The sequence below is a fragment of the Polypterus senegalus genome, chromosome 4, assembly GCF_016835505.1.
Source record: "Polypterus senegalus isolate Bchr_013 chromosome 4, ASM1683550v1, whole genome shotgun sequence".
NCBI classification, from domain to species: domain Eukaryota; kingdom Metazoa; phylum Chordata; class Cladistia; order Polypteriformes; family Polypteridae; genus Polypterus; species Polypterus senegalus.
This window is the reverse complement of record NC_053157.1, coordinates 182,305,917-182,319,132: the sequence shown is the minus strand read 5'-3', so window position 1 is coordinate 182,319,132 and position 13,216 is coordinate 182,305,917. Positions and strand designations below refer to the sequence as shown.

General features: G+C 36.1%; 1 protein-coding gene across 3 annotated transcripts in view; it reads right to left on the bottom strand.

Annotated features, from left to right (window-relative positions):
* cfap99 (cilia and flagella associated protein 99) overlaps nt 1–13,216 on the bottom strand; it is a 96,242-nt gene that overhangs the window by 20,396 nt on the left and 62,630 nt on the right. For all 3 annotated transcript variants that reach the window (XM_039751735.1, XM_039751733.1, XM_039751734.1), the window contains exons 8-10: nt 7,545–7,613; nt 5,406–5,492; nt 845–933 (exon numbers count right to left, since the gene is read on the bottom strand). In XM_039751735.1, coding sequence (XP_039607669.1) covers nt 845–933; nt 5,406–5,492; nt 7,545–7,613 — 245 coding nt within the window. The remainder of the gene's footprint in view (nt 1–844; nt 934–5,405; nt 5,493–7,544; nt 7,614–13,216) is intronic.

The following is a 13,216-nucleotide window of genomic DNA, read 5'->3' as shown; positions in this document are numbered from 1 at the left end:
GTCAATACATCACAGATATGATCATGTGGTTTAGTGTCTCCGATGTTTCTCTTTTTATTTATATAATTTGCATAACATCTTAGCAGCCATAGTGAGTGTCTCACAGGTTTTAGTAAAGGGGAAAACGAGCCAAAGGATAATGATAATACACAATTACTAATGCGGTTTCTATTTTCGTCCTTAGAGTGGAGGAGAACTCGCTAGATGAACAGTGAATCAATACCATCCTGCATCTGCAAGCCCCTCCCTGTTCCGATTCCTCTTATAAAGCACCACATTGCCAGAAGTTAGGGATTATTTTACAACTTGCTTCTAAGGGAAACAAAGTGCTGCATAACAAGAAGTGAACCACAAGCTATGAAAGCTAGCATAACAAGTCGGAACCATTTTTTTTATTTGCTGGTCATTAAATTGTGTTTACCTTCAGGATCCCAACCCTTCATCTGCATATTTGTATTTCATTCACACAAGCCCTGAATGATCAAATAATTTACCACAAAGTTAATAGTTTACCACTATAAACGCCTGTTTATAGTATATGCAACACACAGTAGATGAGTCATGATCTGACTGATAAATGGCAAATCTGAAGATCTCTTACATTTTTACCTATATTCCTAATACGCAGAATATTGGAGATGTGCTGTTGGAGATGAAGCTGTACTCAGCTTTATAGACTCTGACAGTGTTAAATTAAAGGGTATTGCCTTTAATTTTAATCCATATAATTCAGTACAGTTTTAAAATGGAAATACATTTCATTTCTTGCCAGTACCTGCAAGAGAACATGTAAGTGGATCCATGTAAATATATTTCCTCCAAAAAGAAAAGAGCAGATGCTTACTTTTGCAGCTCCTGTTCAACCCGGCGGTTGTAGAATGCTTTTTCCCTCAGGATAGCTGTGGTGTTGAGGCGAATTGGGAAATTTTCATTCTGTTGAAACACAATGAAAGGTCACTGGAGTAAGAGAAAATGATCTGATGCTCAGTAGGTTTTATCTACAGACCAACTAAAGATGCCCGTTTTCTCCTTGAACTGTTCTTGTTGTCTGTCAGCACATACAGTAATAACTTGATCTCCAAAGATGTGTAATCCTGCCTCAGTCTCTTACAGCCTACAAGACTGGAACATGAGCCATCCCCAGGGTTCTCTCTCGTTAGCAGATGCCATTTATCTGATAGCATCAACCGTGTCAAAAATAAGTTTCTTAATCCACTCTGTCTCTGAGGCACTATACAACTAGAAGGCAATCAGTTCTTTTGGTACATTTGAGAATTTTTATAAGAACTTCTGCACGTCTTCATGCCTCTGTGACATTGTTCTGACCAGTCACTTATCACCTGGGATATGGGAATCTAATGATAAGTGATCATCCCCAACACACTGATTTCTAAGCAGGATCACTGCTTCAGTCTTTGGACAACTGTCATTTTGCTTGGATTTCACACTTTGGATGAAGCCTGGTCAGATGTTAGCACTATAAATTAATATATGATAGAGCAACTTAGCAAAATAACTGAGGAAATATATTTTATTTTAAAATGTTTCTTGGCTAGTTTCGGCTGCAACTGGATGTGGGGCCTATAACAATTTAAGAAAGCCTTAATGGCAAAAATGTCTCATATGGATATATTGGCAAGTGACAAAATAAAGGAAACACTTGGATAAATGAGAAATTTAACTCTGGTGTTAAAACCAGATAATTTTACAAAGGTGTGGTGATTAAGCAATTAACATCCCCCCTTGCATGTGTAAAAATGCTATTCCAAGCATAGCACAAGAGAAGATCCATTTAAGTTTGAGACAGGAATGAATGTTAGCACACATTTTAGCATCATCCCCTAACAGGCATGGAGGTGAAAGGGAAAACATGATCAGCTATAGACCATGAATGAAAGCGCAAACTCCTTATCTGTGATGTCAGTAGATTGATTTGACATGTGTGGAAAACCAGATATGCAGCTTTAGATCATTCAACTTCTAAGTCCAGATCTTATGTCAGACCTTGGTTTTATAGTACATACAGTGGTGTGAAAAACTATTTGCCCCCTTCCTGATTTGTTATTCTTTTGCATGTTTGTCACACAAAATGTTTCTGATCATCAAACACATTTAAATATTAGTCAAATATAACACAAGTAAACACAAAATGCAGTTTTTAAATGATGGTTTTTATTATTTAGGAGAAAAAATCCAAACCTACACGGCCCTGTGTGAAAAAGTAATTGCCCCCTTGTTAAAAAATAACCTAACTGTGGTGTATCACACCTGAGTTCAATTTCCGTAGCCACCCACAGGCCTGATTACTGCCACACCTGTTTCAATCAAGAAATCACTTAAATAGGAGCTGCCTGACACAGAGAAGTAGACCAAAAGCACCTCAAAAGCTAGACATCATGCCAAGATCCAAAGAAATTCAGGAACAAATGAGAACAGAAGCAATTGAGATCTATCAGTCTGGTAAAGGTTATAAAGCCATTTCTAAAGCTTTGGGACTCCAGCGAACCACAGTGAGAGCCATTATCCACAAATGGCAAAAACATGGAACAGTGGTGAACCTTCCCAGGAGTGGCCGGCCGACCAAAATTACCCCAAGAGCGCAGAGACGACTCATCCGAGAGGTCACAAAAGACCCCAGGACAACGTCTAAAGAACTGCAGGCCTCACTTACCTCAATTAAGGTCAGTGTTCACGACTCCACCATAAGAAAGAGACTGGGCAAAAAAGGCCTGCATGGCAGATTTCCAAGACGCAAACCACTGTTAAGCAAAAAGAACATTAGGGCTCGTCTCAATTTTGCTAAGAAACATCTCAATGATTGCCAAGACTTTTGGGAAAATACCTTGTGGACTGATGAGACAAAAGTTGAACTTTTTGGAAGGCAAATGTCCCGTTACATCTGGCGTAAAAGGAACACAGCATTTCAGAAAAAGAACATCATTCCAACAGTAAAATATGGTGGTGGTAGTGTGATGGTCTGGGGTTGTTTTGCTGCTTCAGGACCTGGAAGGCTTGCTGTGATAGATGGAACCATGAATTCTACTGTCTACCAAAAAAATCCTGAAGGAGAATGTCTGGCCATCTGTTCGTCAACTCAAGCTGAAGCTATCTTGTGTGCTGCAACAGGACAATGACCCAAAACACACCAGCAAATCCACCTCTGAATGGCTGAAGAAAAACAAAATAAAGACTTTGGAGTGGCCTAGTCAAAGTCCTGACCTGAATCCAATTGAGATGCTATGGCATGACCTTAAAAAGGCGGTTCATGCTAGAAAACCCTCAAATAAAGCTGAATTACAACAATTCTGCAAAGATGAGTGGGCCAAAATTCCTCCAGAGCGCTGTAAAAGACTCATTGCAAGTTATCGCAAACGCTTGATTGCAGTTATTGCTGCTAAGGGTGGCCCAACCAGTTATTAGTTTCAGGGGGCAATTACTTTTTCACACAGGGCCATGTAGGTTTGGATTTTTTCTCCCTAAATAATAAAAACCATCATTTAAAACTGCATTTTGTGTTTACTTGTGTTATATTTGACTAATGGTTAAATGTGTTTGATGATCAGAAACATTTTGTGTGACAAACATGCAAAAGAATAAGAAATCAGGAAGGGGGCAAATAGTTTTTCACACCACTGTATTTAATAAATATGAACCAAACACAATATGGTGCAGGATCTTCAGCAAGAGTTTTGCAGTAGATTAAACTAAACAAACAACTTTCTACAAGCTTTGGGTAATTAAAATATTTATATAAACAATTAGTTTATATTGGGAAGTGTCAGAATTGATGGACAGAAGGATATTAATTAGCACTGGGCCTTTTCTGGAAATGAGTATGCCCCATGACTGGAGTGTTTGATTCTATTGTATGTACTGTATGTAACTCTTCTATGCATATAACTGACAGAACTTTTGAATTGCTCTCTGATCTGTGCACTTGTTGATGTCAAAAATGATGACAAATTAACTTTGATTAAAGAACAAATAGGTAAGTCATATTGCGGCTAAGCGATTTCCACTGCCCACACAGGTTAATTTAAAATGCAGCAGCAACAGAAGATGAATACCTAGATCAATGCCCACCCACCACTGGGCAGGCTGATGCACATTCTACATCACCCTCATCTACACACCTAGCCAGTTTACTGACTTTTTATAATAATTTGGACTGCAAAAAAGCGTTTAACAGGGGCCACACTGAGGTCAAAATTAGTTTTATAACTGAAATGTTTTCAAAAATCCAAGACACACTTAATATAAATTGAATTTCAAATGCAGGGATGTTAAAATCAGGTCCTGGAGGGTTGCAGTGGCTGCAGGTTTTTTATTCCAGCAACTTTTATTAGTAACCAAATACTAATGTTAATGGAACATGCTGGGTTGCCTTGATTTTAATTGATATGCATTTCAATTGCTTCATTTCTTTTCTAACAAGCAGCCAAACAATAATGAGATGGAAAGTCAGCCAAAAGATGACCATGCTAACTTTGACCTCATTTGCACTTGTGAATTTCATATCAAATCTCAATAAACTAGACAAGAAGAAGGTCTGAGAAAAGCTGATCTGTTGTGGTCCACAAAATATTTGGATGGTGATTAGTTTTGGAAATGTATGGTGTTGTGAAATGAAAACACTAACCATCCACAGAATTAAATAATGTGTTTCATTAACAGCTAAATAGGAAATTGGCTGGACCGAAAATGGTTGCTGTCGAGGACTGTTAGAGACCTTTAATTTAGCTTGATATCTGTTGGTTTGCTTTGTAACTCTTTGTTTGGCTGATGGTTAAGACAAAAAAAACAATTAAACAAATCAATCATAATTAAGGCATATGTACTATTTTAAATTAGCAGCAGTAACTTGTTACTACTTAAGACTGGCTAGAACAAAAACCTGCACTCACTGCGGCCCTCTAGGATCAGAGCTGGAAAACCCTGCTCTGATCAAAACAATGGAGGGATTATTTATAAGTTTATTGACAAAATCATTTCTTGCAATTATTTCAGAACAAGATGGACAACAAGATATTATAATAAAGTCTTCAATCTGTCAAATGAACTTGTGCAAAGTAAATGCTAAATTAAAAAATCACAACAAAGTCAATGAAACATCTATAAAATTAAGATAATATATAATTAACAAAACTCTATAAGCTCTTTGATTGCACTGTACATGTTTTGGAGACCAGTTATAGGAAAAAAAGAGAGGCTGATTATTCTGCATTAGTAATTATTACACATCTTGTGAATATTGCTAGGATAAAACTGGCATATAATAGGGAAGAGGGAATGGAATGCTAGACAATGGTGTCACCGAATGAAAAGGATCTGCAATATTTCTTTCTTCATTCTTTTTACATCCAAGCTTGAATTACTAGGCAACAAGACAATGAAAAACATTGTACCTTGTGTGAGGCTGGCAGTTCTTTGGCTTGATGACCATGAAATTTGAGTTTTGATTCATCTTCCTGAATGAGCTGAGAGATTCTCTTCTGTAAGACATTAAATCCGTTACAGTTAATAAGAAAAAATATTTAAAAATTAAAAAAAACTATACTCTCAATTGTGCAATTTGTAGCATAACAAGTTATATTGATATAGTGATCAGAAAAAAAAATCAGTCTTGTATGAAAATCTGAGGTTAGGCAGGTGCAGGGTTTGCTTACCTTCTTGTCCCCATTGTCTATGACTCCCTGCTAGTTACAGTAATAAAACACTGGATATGGAGGATATTGTAAATCACAGTATTATAGTTAAGTACTGTAAAATAAATGCTTAACGGACCACTTTACTCTGGCTATCCATACATAACACTGTCTTTATTATTAGGACCTCTTTAGAGATCAAACAAAAAACATGACTCTTTCTCATTGACCTAGGCTTTGGAAGACAAAGTCAGCCCCCTCTCTGCTTCTGATCCCCCTGATGTACAATCATTTTCATATTAACACTTTAAAATAAGGGCTACCAAGGTGCATCTCCTAATCAGTTACTGTTATTTAACAAATAAAACGTATCATTGATGATGAAACTTTACAGTAGGGGCTACCTATTGTGCTTATTTTAGTGTCTGGCAATATGTGAGCAAAACATGTACTATAGAAAAACCTTAAAGCATCTATTCTTTTATTTTTTTTATTCAAAGACTAAAGTGCAAACTTTGAAGCATAGTACTATCAAAGATGCAATTAATAAGAGTATATTGTGTTCCAAAAAATCCCATGAATGCTCAACCCCCTACCCCTACTTTATTTAGACAACTATATGACAAAAGAGCCCAGTGTGATGTAGTAGCTCATATCTATTAAGACTGTAGTAAAGGTTACATGCTTATTTTAAAATACCAATAATAAATTATTACCACATTCTTCCTCACAAGGAGAATTTAATTTTTTTCCAGCGTAAGGTCATGTAGGACATCAATTTCAAATTAAGCTATGGGGGCTGGGTGGGTTAGGATTCTTTCAGTTAAGCAAAATGAGTCTTCATGTAAGCATTGCAATGTTGGATATAACAATATATTTTCATTTCACTCTGTTATTCCATCTGGTGTTGCTCCAAATATTGTTGTTAGAGAATTGAGAGTGATGTCTGATCCAAGGCTAACTGAGAGATAGGCAAATTCTTTAATATATAATAGTGTAGAACATTCAGAGAACATGTGATGAAGCAAGGTGGGCACACAGGTTGGATCTTATACCAGGTACATTTTAGGCACCTTTAAACTAGATGTCATAATGTGGCACAGTGGTAGTGCTGCTACTTTATAATAAGGATTTTGTGGGTTTGCTTCCTGGGTTCTCCCTGTGTGGTGAGCACTTTGAGTAGTGAGAAAAGCACTATTTAAATGTAAAGAATGACAATTCTTAGTTTTTTGCAGTCTTCTTTTGCATGTTTGTACTTTCAGTTTTGGCATTTATCTTTTCAGGAGAGTAGTGCAGATTACCGAGGAGACACCCAAAGCCCACCTCTGACAGTATGGACATATGTAACGCTACAATAAACCATGGCAAAGATGGCCCTCTGCCTTAGTCCAAGAGGGAAATGACAGGACCTGGTCAAATGACTAGAGTAAATGGAGAGTGATATGTCAAAAACAATAATAAAAAAGAAGACTTTCAGTTTTGACACGGATGTAATGATGTATTTTTTATTTATTTGATGTCAATGCATTGGTATTCTCTGCTCCTCTGGTTTTCTCCTACAACCTAAAAATTAACAATTTAGTTAAACTGGTAATGTTAAACTGGCTCAGTACAATGAACCCGAGTGTTTACCTATACCTGCTCATACGTGAGGCCTTTTAAAATAGAATTCATTCCGCCATTTTGAAATACACACATTTAAGTAGTGTCATTCTAAAGCATGTTACAGGATACTTGTATCAGCATCACCTTATGGTTTTATTTCAATCAATAGTAGCTGAAAGTGGAGGAATTTCATTCATCAGCCAGCCTTTACAGTTAGTATAGCTGCTCAGTTTCTAACCAAGCATTTTTCAATACAGTTTAAAATTCATGTATACAAAGAGTCATCATACTTACTTTTGTATACTCTGACTTTTCTGAATTGGCACATCTGAACTGATTTATATTTGCTTCCAGCAAACCTGCCTGAGGAAAAAAAAAATAGAAATAAGCATAACGGCTTTTTTTCAACAAATATATTGAAATTTTAAGATTCTTAATTGAACATACTTTGTGACAACTTGTACAATTTGATGTGACAAAATAGGGCTTTAATCCACCTATCTACCTATGCTAAATGAAAGCAGTGACTCTTCAATTCCAAGACCTTTCTTTACTGAATTAGTCTGAAAAAGAACAGAAGAGTATATCTAAACCAAACAGCGCCTTTCCACAGCACTTTAAAGTGGGATAATTCATTGCTTGGTCTTGTAAAGTAAAGAAATACCACAAACAACTGATCAAGTTCATGGACAGAGAGGCAGAGTCAATGGGAGTATCATCTGGCGTGAACCAACTCTGGAAAGGATGCCACTTTACCATAGAGTCCCAGTCATTCTTACAATCAAATGAGGAAATTTAGGGTGGTTTACATGCATGTCCTTGGGATATGAAAAAAAAAACACATACTTAGAGAAAAGTCCACACTGACAAGGAGTGGATATGCTGACTCTTCGCACACATAGTGACTGGACTGGGATTTTAGCCCATGTGCCTATAGATGTGCAGTAGCAGCTCTAACCACTATGTCACTCAGAAGACAAAATGTTACTCCTCCTTTTATATGGCAGATTTCAGGGATAGCACCATCCATGCAAGCATCCAATAAACCACAATATACACGAAAACATGAAAATACAAGATGTAGGTTTAAACAGGTTAAATCATTACATCATTTACCTATAGACTGAAATGTCTCCTACTATACACAAAACTTTATTAAAATATATAGTTCTTGCAAATGCATTGCATTGTAAATATATGGTTCTTTGTTGGTGCCTTAAACAATTTATTTCCTTTATGATAGGTGTATTTCATTTTCAAAAGATTGGTTGTTAATTTGTCATTCACGTTTGGCCTTTGCAGTACAAGCTTTAGTGAAATAGATACGAGCTTGGGTGGCTCATGCAGCGTTTTTGAGCATTTAATAAGATGATGTGTAAGAGCCACTTGCTAATGCTATAGAATAGAAAGCAAAATGAAAAAAAATGCCTCTGCATCTGCACAGCTGCAGTTATTGTGGTCATTTACTCCAGCTGCGCTCTTAATGTTTTAAAGAATCTTGTTCACATTCAATCTTTTTTGTCTCAGAATCAGCATTTTACAGCAAATCTTTCCTATCCCCAACTGTACTTTCCTCCTCACAGTTACCATGGTCCTGCATTTAAAAAATGCACCCTGAGCACATCACTTGAAGGTTTCCTGTACATAATGCCACCTGCATCTTAGAGAGTCAATGAGCAACAACTTTCTTTTTTTAATAAGCTTACCCAAATCTGTCAGCTTTGATGTCAGGGTGCTTAATTTCTTTTAGGTGGCTGTCAGTTTAGTGACTGCCAAGTCTCTAACCTTTATACAATCCTGCCAAATTTATCATCATTTAATTTGTAATAACGTATGGGTATTTATTATATCTAACGAATGGTACCATGCCCAGAGGGGTGAAAATAAAATGATTTTCATAAAGAGTATAACAGGAGAACTTCAAAGCAGTAATACTGATGTCAAAGGAAATCCTTATTGTTCCTAAGGGTTAATGAAGCTAGAAGATATATTTCTGTATATGTTTCATAAAACATTTGCTAACTTTCTTTAATAGGAACTAAGGGTTATGATGTGGGGGTACTCAAACTGAGTGAAATGGAATTCATGGTCCACCATCTTCAAAGCACAGATAATGAGCACAATGTGCAACTAAGAAGAACAAATGAAACAATTGACAAATTGCTGAAAGAATAAAGAAGCTTTGCTAGTCAAACTGGAGAAAAGGTTTCTGCACATGAAGTACAACTATCTATTTGCTGAGGGCTGCCTAGTCATTTATAAACACAGCATAATTTTTGTTAGTTTTGTTTTATGACGGGAACTTTAGTAGTCATATAATAAACAGTTGTCAGTGTTTGAACTGATCTGTATTTCAATGATTAACAGCACTTAGACTTATTTCATTTTTGAATTTTATTTCTTCTGGCAGCTGTCTCGTGTGCACTGAGTACAGCATAGTTTGCTCCAGTTGTCAGGGTAACCTTTCCCATCACTGGGGAGCATGGCATCTGGATTCATCACCTGTTGGCAACTGAAGTAGTGGGTTTAAATAGTTGCCCTTCTCGTCATGTCTTTATTCGAGCTGCAGATAAAAAAAAAACACCTTTGCTAAACCTATTGTGAATATTTCCCGTTTTCTGAGTTGACCTCTTGGGTTCCTGACTGTCGTTTAGTCCTTCTGACCACACTGGCATTTTGCTCTTTCGCTTTGTGGTTTTGGCACTTATCGATTTCCAGATTTTGACAGTTTTTTTCTTTTGCATAATCTTTCCTGATTTGTCCTTTAAAAATCTTGTTGGTTTCCTGACACAAAGCTACAGTAGATTCATATTCCAAGCAATGTGCAAACAGGACGTAGCACTGTTAAGTTTTTTTAATCACCTCTACACATACTTCTGCCATTAGTTTGTTCTTTATTTTGGTTTGTATTGTCATTTTTCAACATTACTTTCATGATGACCTATGTGGATTCTCTCAGGCTTATGCACTGCCATTTTAGATTTGTCTGAATGGCAGGCTGCTTTCTTATTAGTTGAAGCTCCCCATTGCTGTCACATACTTGAGGACTTTCAGCAAATTATCCCTGTGTGCATACCATGATTTTCGATTAAAAACAAATTAATTGATTTCATATTATTGTCCATTCTTTTGATTTCTGACCTGAGAAGTTAAAGTTAGATGTTTTGGAAATTATTGTTTTTCACTCTTCCTTGTTAAATAGGAGTGCTTAGTAATAAAGAAATAATTTTGCTTATTATTTTGAGTCTCTTTGTTTTTGTCTTCCTCCTGGTTTTGCAGTCTGCTTGTATTTTGTTTGTTTTGTTTTTTAAGATACATTCTTTTTATCTTTATTTCTTTATCTTCTATGATTATTTAAATGATTCTCTGCCTTTTTCCAGTCAGCCAGAACATGCAGTGAGCAATATTTCCCACAAACACTACAGCTATGCTCTTAATAAGCACCAATGATGAAAGAGTGAAATGAAAACAGACCTGAAGATAGGAAGTTTTTTTTTTTTTTTTAGTAAGGGTTGTTACTGATAATTGCACTAAACCTTTCACCAAAGCCTGATATGTAACCAACTATTCAAGTACAATTAATTCACTAACCATATACTAAATGTTTTACTTTCAGTAATCTATTATCTTGGATGATTTTAATGTTTATGACACCACCTTTTATAGCATTGCCTGAATGATGTCATGTATTGCAACTTCTGGCCGTTTGACAGTATCAGTGAGGCTAACAACCAATGCACAGATTCAGCAAAAATAATATCACCCATGAAAAACAAAACAGCAATGTTCCAAAATGTGCATTATTTTTAGCAGCCTTAAGTTGGCCATTGACCAGAAAAATAATAAAATATTCAGATTCTTTATATTCAAAAACTACAGTAGGTAAGACAGAATGATGAAGGTACATAATCCTAAGCCCAGCAAAAAATTCAAGAACAAACAAATAGCCCTTTTACGATAACGTCACAATAAGGTACTTGCGTGATAGCAATGGGAGTGCATACTAACACTAACATGACAACATTAAACTAAATAAAATGTGCCAAAAATATAAACAAACAATGGTAAATAAATAGATAAATAAATAAAATAATTTGGATGTGTCTCGATCAGTACAAGAATATAAATTATACATTTGAAAACCCCCAAAAAACACATATGCTAAAGACAGAGTTGTGTGCAGAATTTGCATTTCCTCTCTTTCTCTTTGGCTTTGCATGTACATTCAAATGACATGCTGTCAAGCGAAAATCATATACAGTATGCTATGCCTGTGTTTGTGTCCTGTCTTTAGCATTCATTGTAAATAATGTGCCAAGATGTCTAACACCATATTAAAACACTGTACTCTAAATTAGGGCATAGAAGAGTTTGCTATAGGACATCCGTTACTGTTCTGTAATACAGAAGTCTTGTTGCATCATAGTAATTTTGTATTTTTTTTTATTTGATATACTTTGTTAATCCCCGAATTTGTCTTGACCAATAGATTACAGGTGTCAAGTCTTAATAAGATCCCTCAAAGTGTTGGTTAGCGTCTTGTTACATAGGAGTAACTAAATTGATACACCTAGACAGCCTCTGTTCTGTAGTGTTACTAACATATCAGTCATGGATTTATTCTTTAAGAATTTAGTAGAGTCTATACAATAGTAGAGACATTTAAAAAACATTTTGTAAGTAATTCATTAAAGATTAAAGATCGCTTATCGAGCTTGCTTATAGAGTTTTCATAATTAAGCAATTACAATTTTTGGTTAGTGTTGTTAATTCATGAATTGAATTTCCTGGGTTCAAATTCAGTAGCCAGTTATTATCTGTGTGTATAGGTTAAATTGTTTTGAGAATGTTTCATATTCCCTATGATCTGCGTACTCTTACATAATAATAAAGTAATGTTTCCAAAAAAGAAGGCATTTTAACTAAAAATGTCATGCCATATTTCTTAAAATTTTAATGCACTATTTTTTTCTAAAAAACAGTGTTCACCAAAAAGAAACATTTCAGTTTTCATATTATAAGTTACTAGTGCACTAGAACATTGATTATCTGAAGTAACTGGGACCAAGGTTGGTTTGGTTAATCAAATAGTTTGCATAATCAAACATATGAGAAAACCCTGGTTATATGAAACATTGTGTAATTCAGAGAATAATTGAATTATTGTATGCAACATTATTACTAGTGCATTTTGAAATATGAAGTATTATAATATACACTCACCTAAAGGATTATTAGGAACACCTGTTCAATTTCTCATTAATGCAATTATCTAATCAACCAATCACATGGCAGTTGCTTCAATGCATTTAGGGGTGTGGACCTGGTCAAGACAATCTCCTGAACTCCAAACTGAATGTCAGAATGTGAAAGAAAGGTGATTTAAGCAATTTTGAGCATGGCATGGTTGTTGGTGCCAGACGGGCCGGTCTGAGTATTTCACAATCTGCTCAGTTACCGGGATTTTCACGCACAACCATTTCTAGGGTTTACAAAGAATGGTGTGAAAAGGGAAAAACATCCAGTATGCAGCAGTCCTGTGGGAGAAAATGCCTTGTTGATGCTAGAGGTCAGAGAATGGGCCGACTGATTCAAGCTGATAGAAGAGCAACTTTGACTGAAATAACCACTCGTTACAACCGAGGTATGCAGCAAAGCATTTGTGAAGCCACAACACGCACAACCTTGAGGCGGATGGGCTACAAAAGCAGAAGACCCCACCGGGTACCACTCATCTCCACTACAAATAGGAAAAAGAGGCTACAATTTGCACGAGCTCACCAAAATTGGACAGTTGAAGACTGGAAAAATGTTGCCTGATCTGATGAGTCTCGATTTCTGTTGAGACATTCAAATGGTAGAGTCAGAATTTGGCGTAAACAGAATGAGAACATGGATCCATCATGCCTTGTTACCACTGTGCAGGCTAGTGGTGGTGGTGTAATGGTGTGGGGGATGTTTTCTTG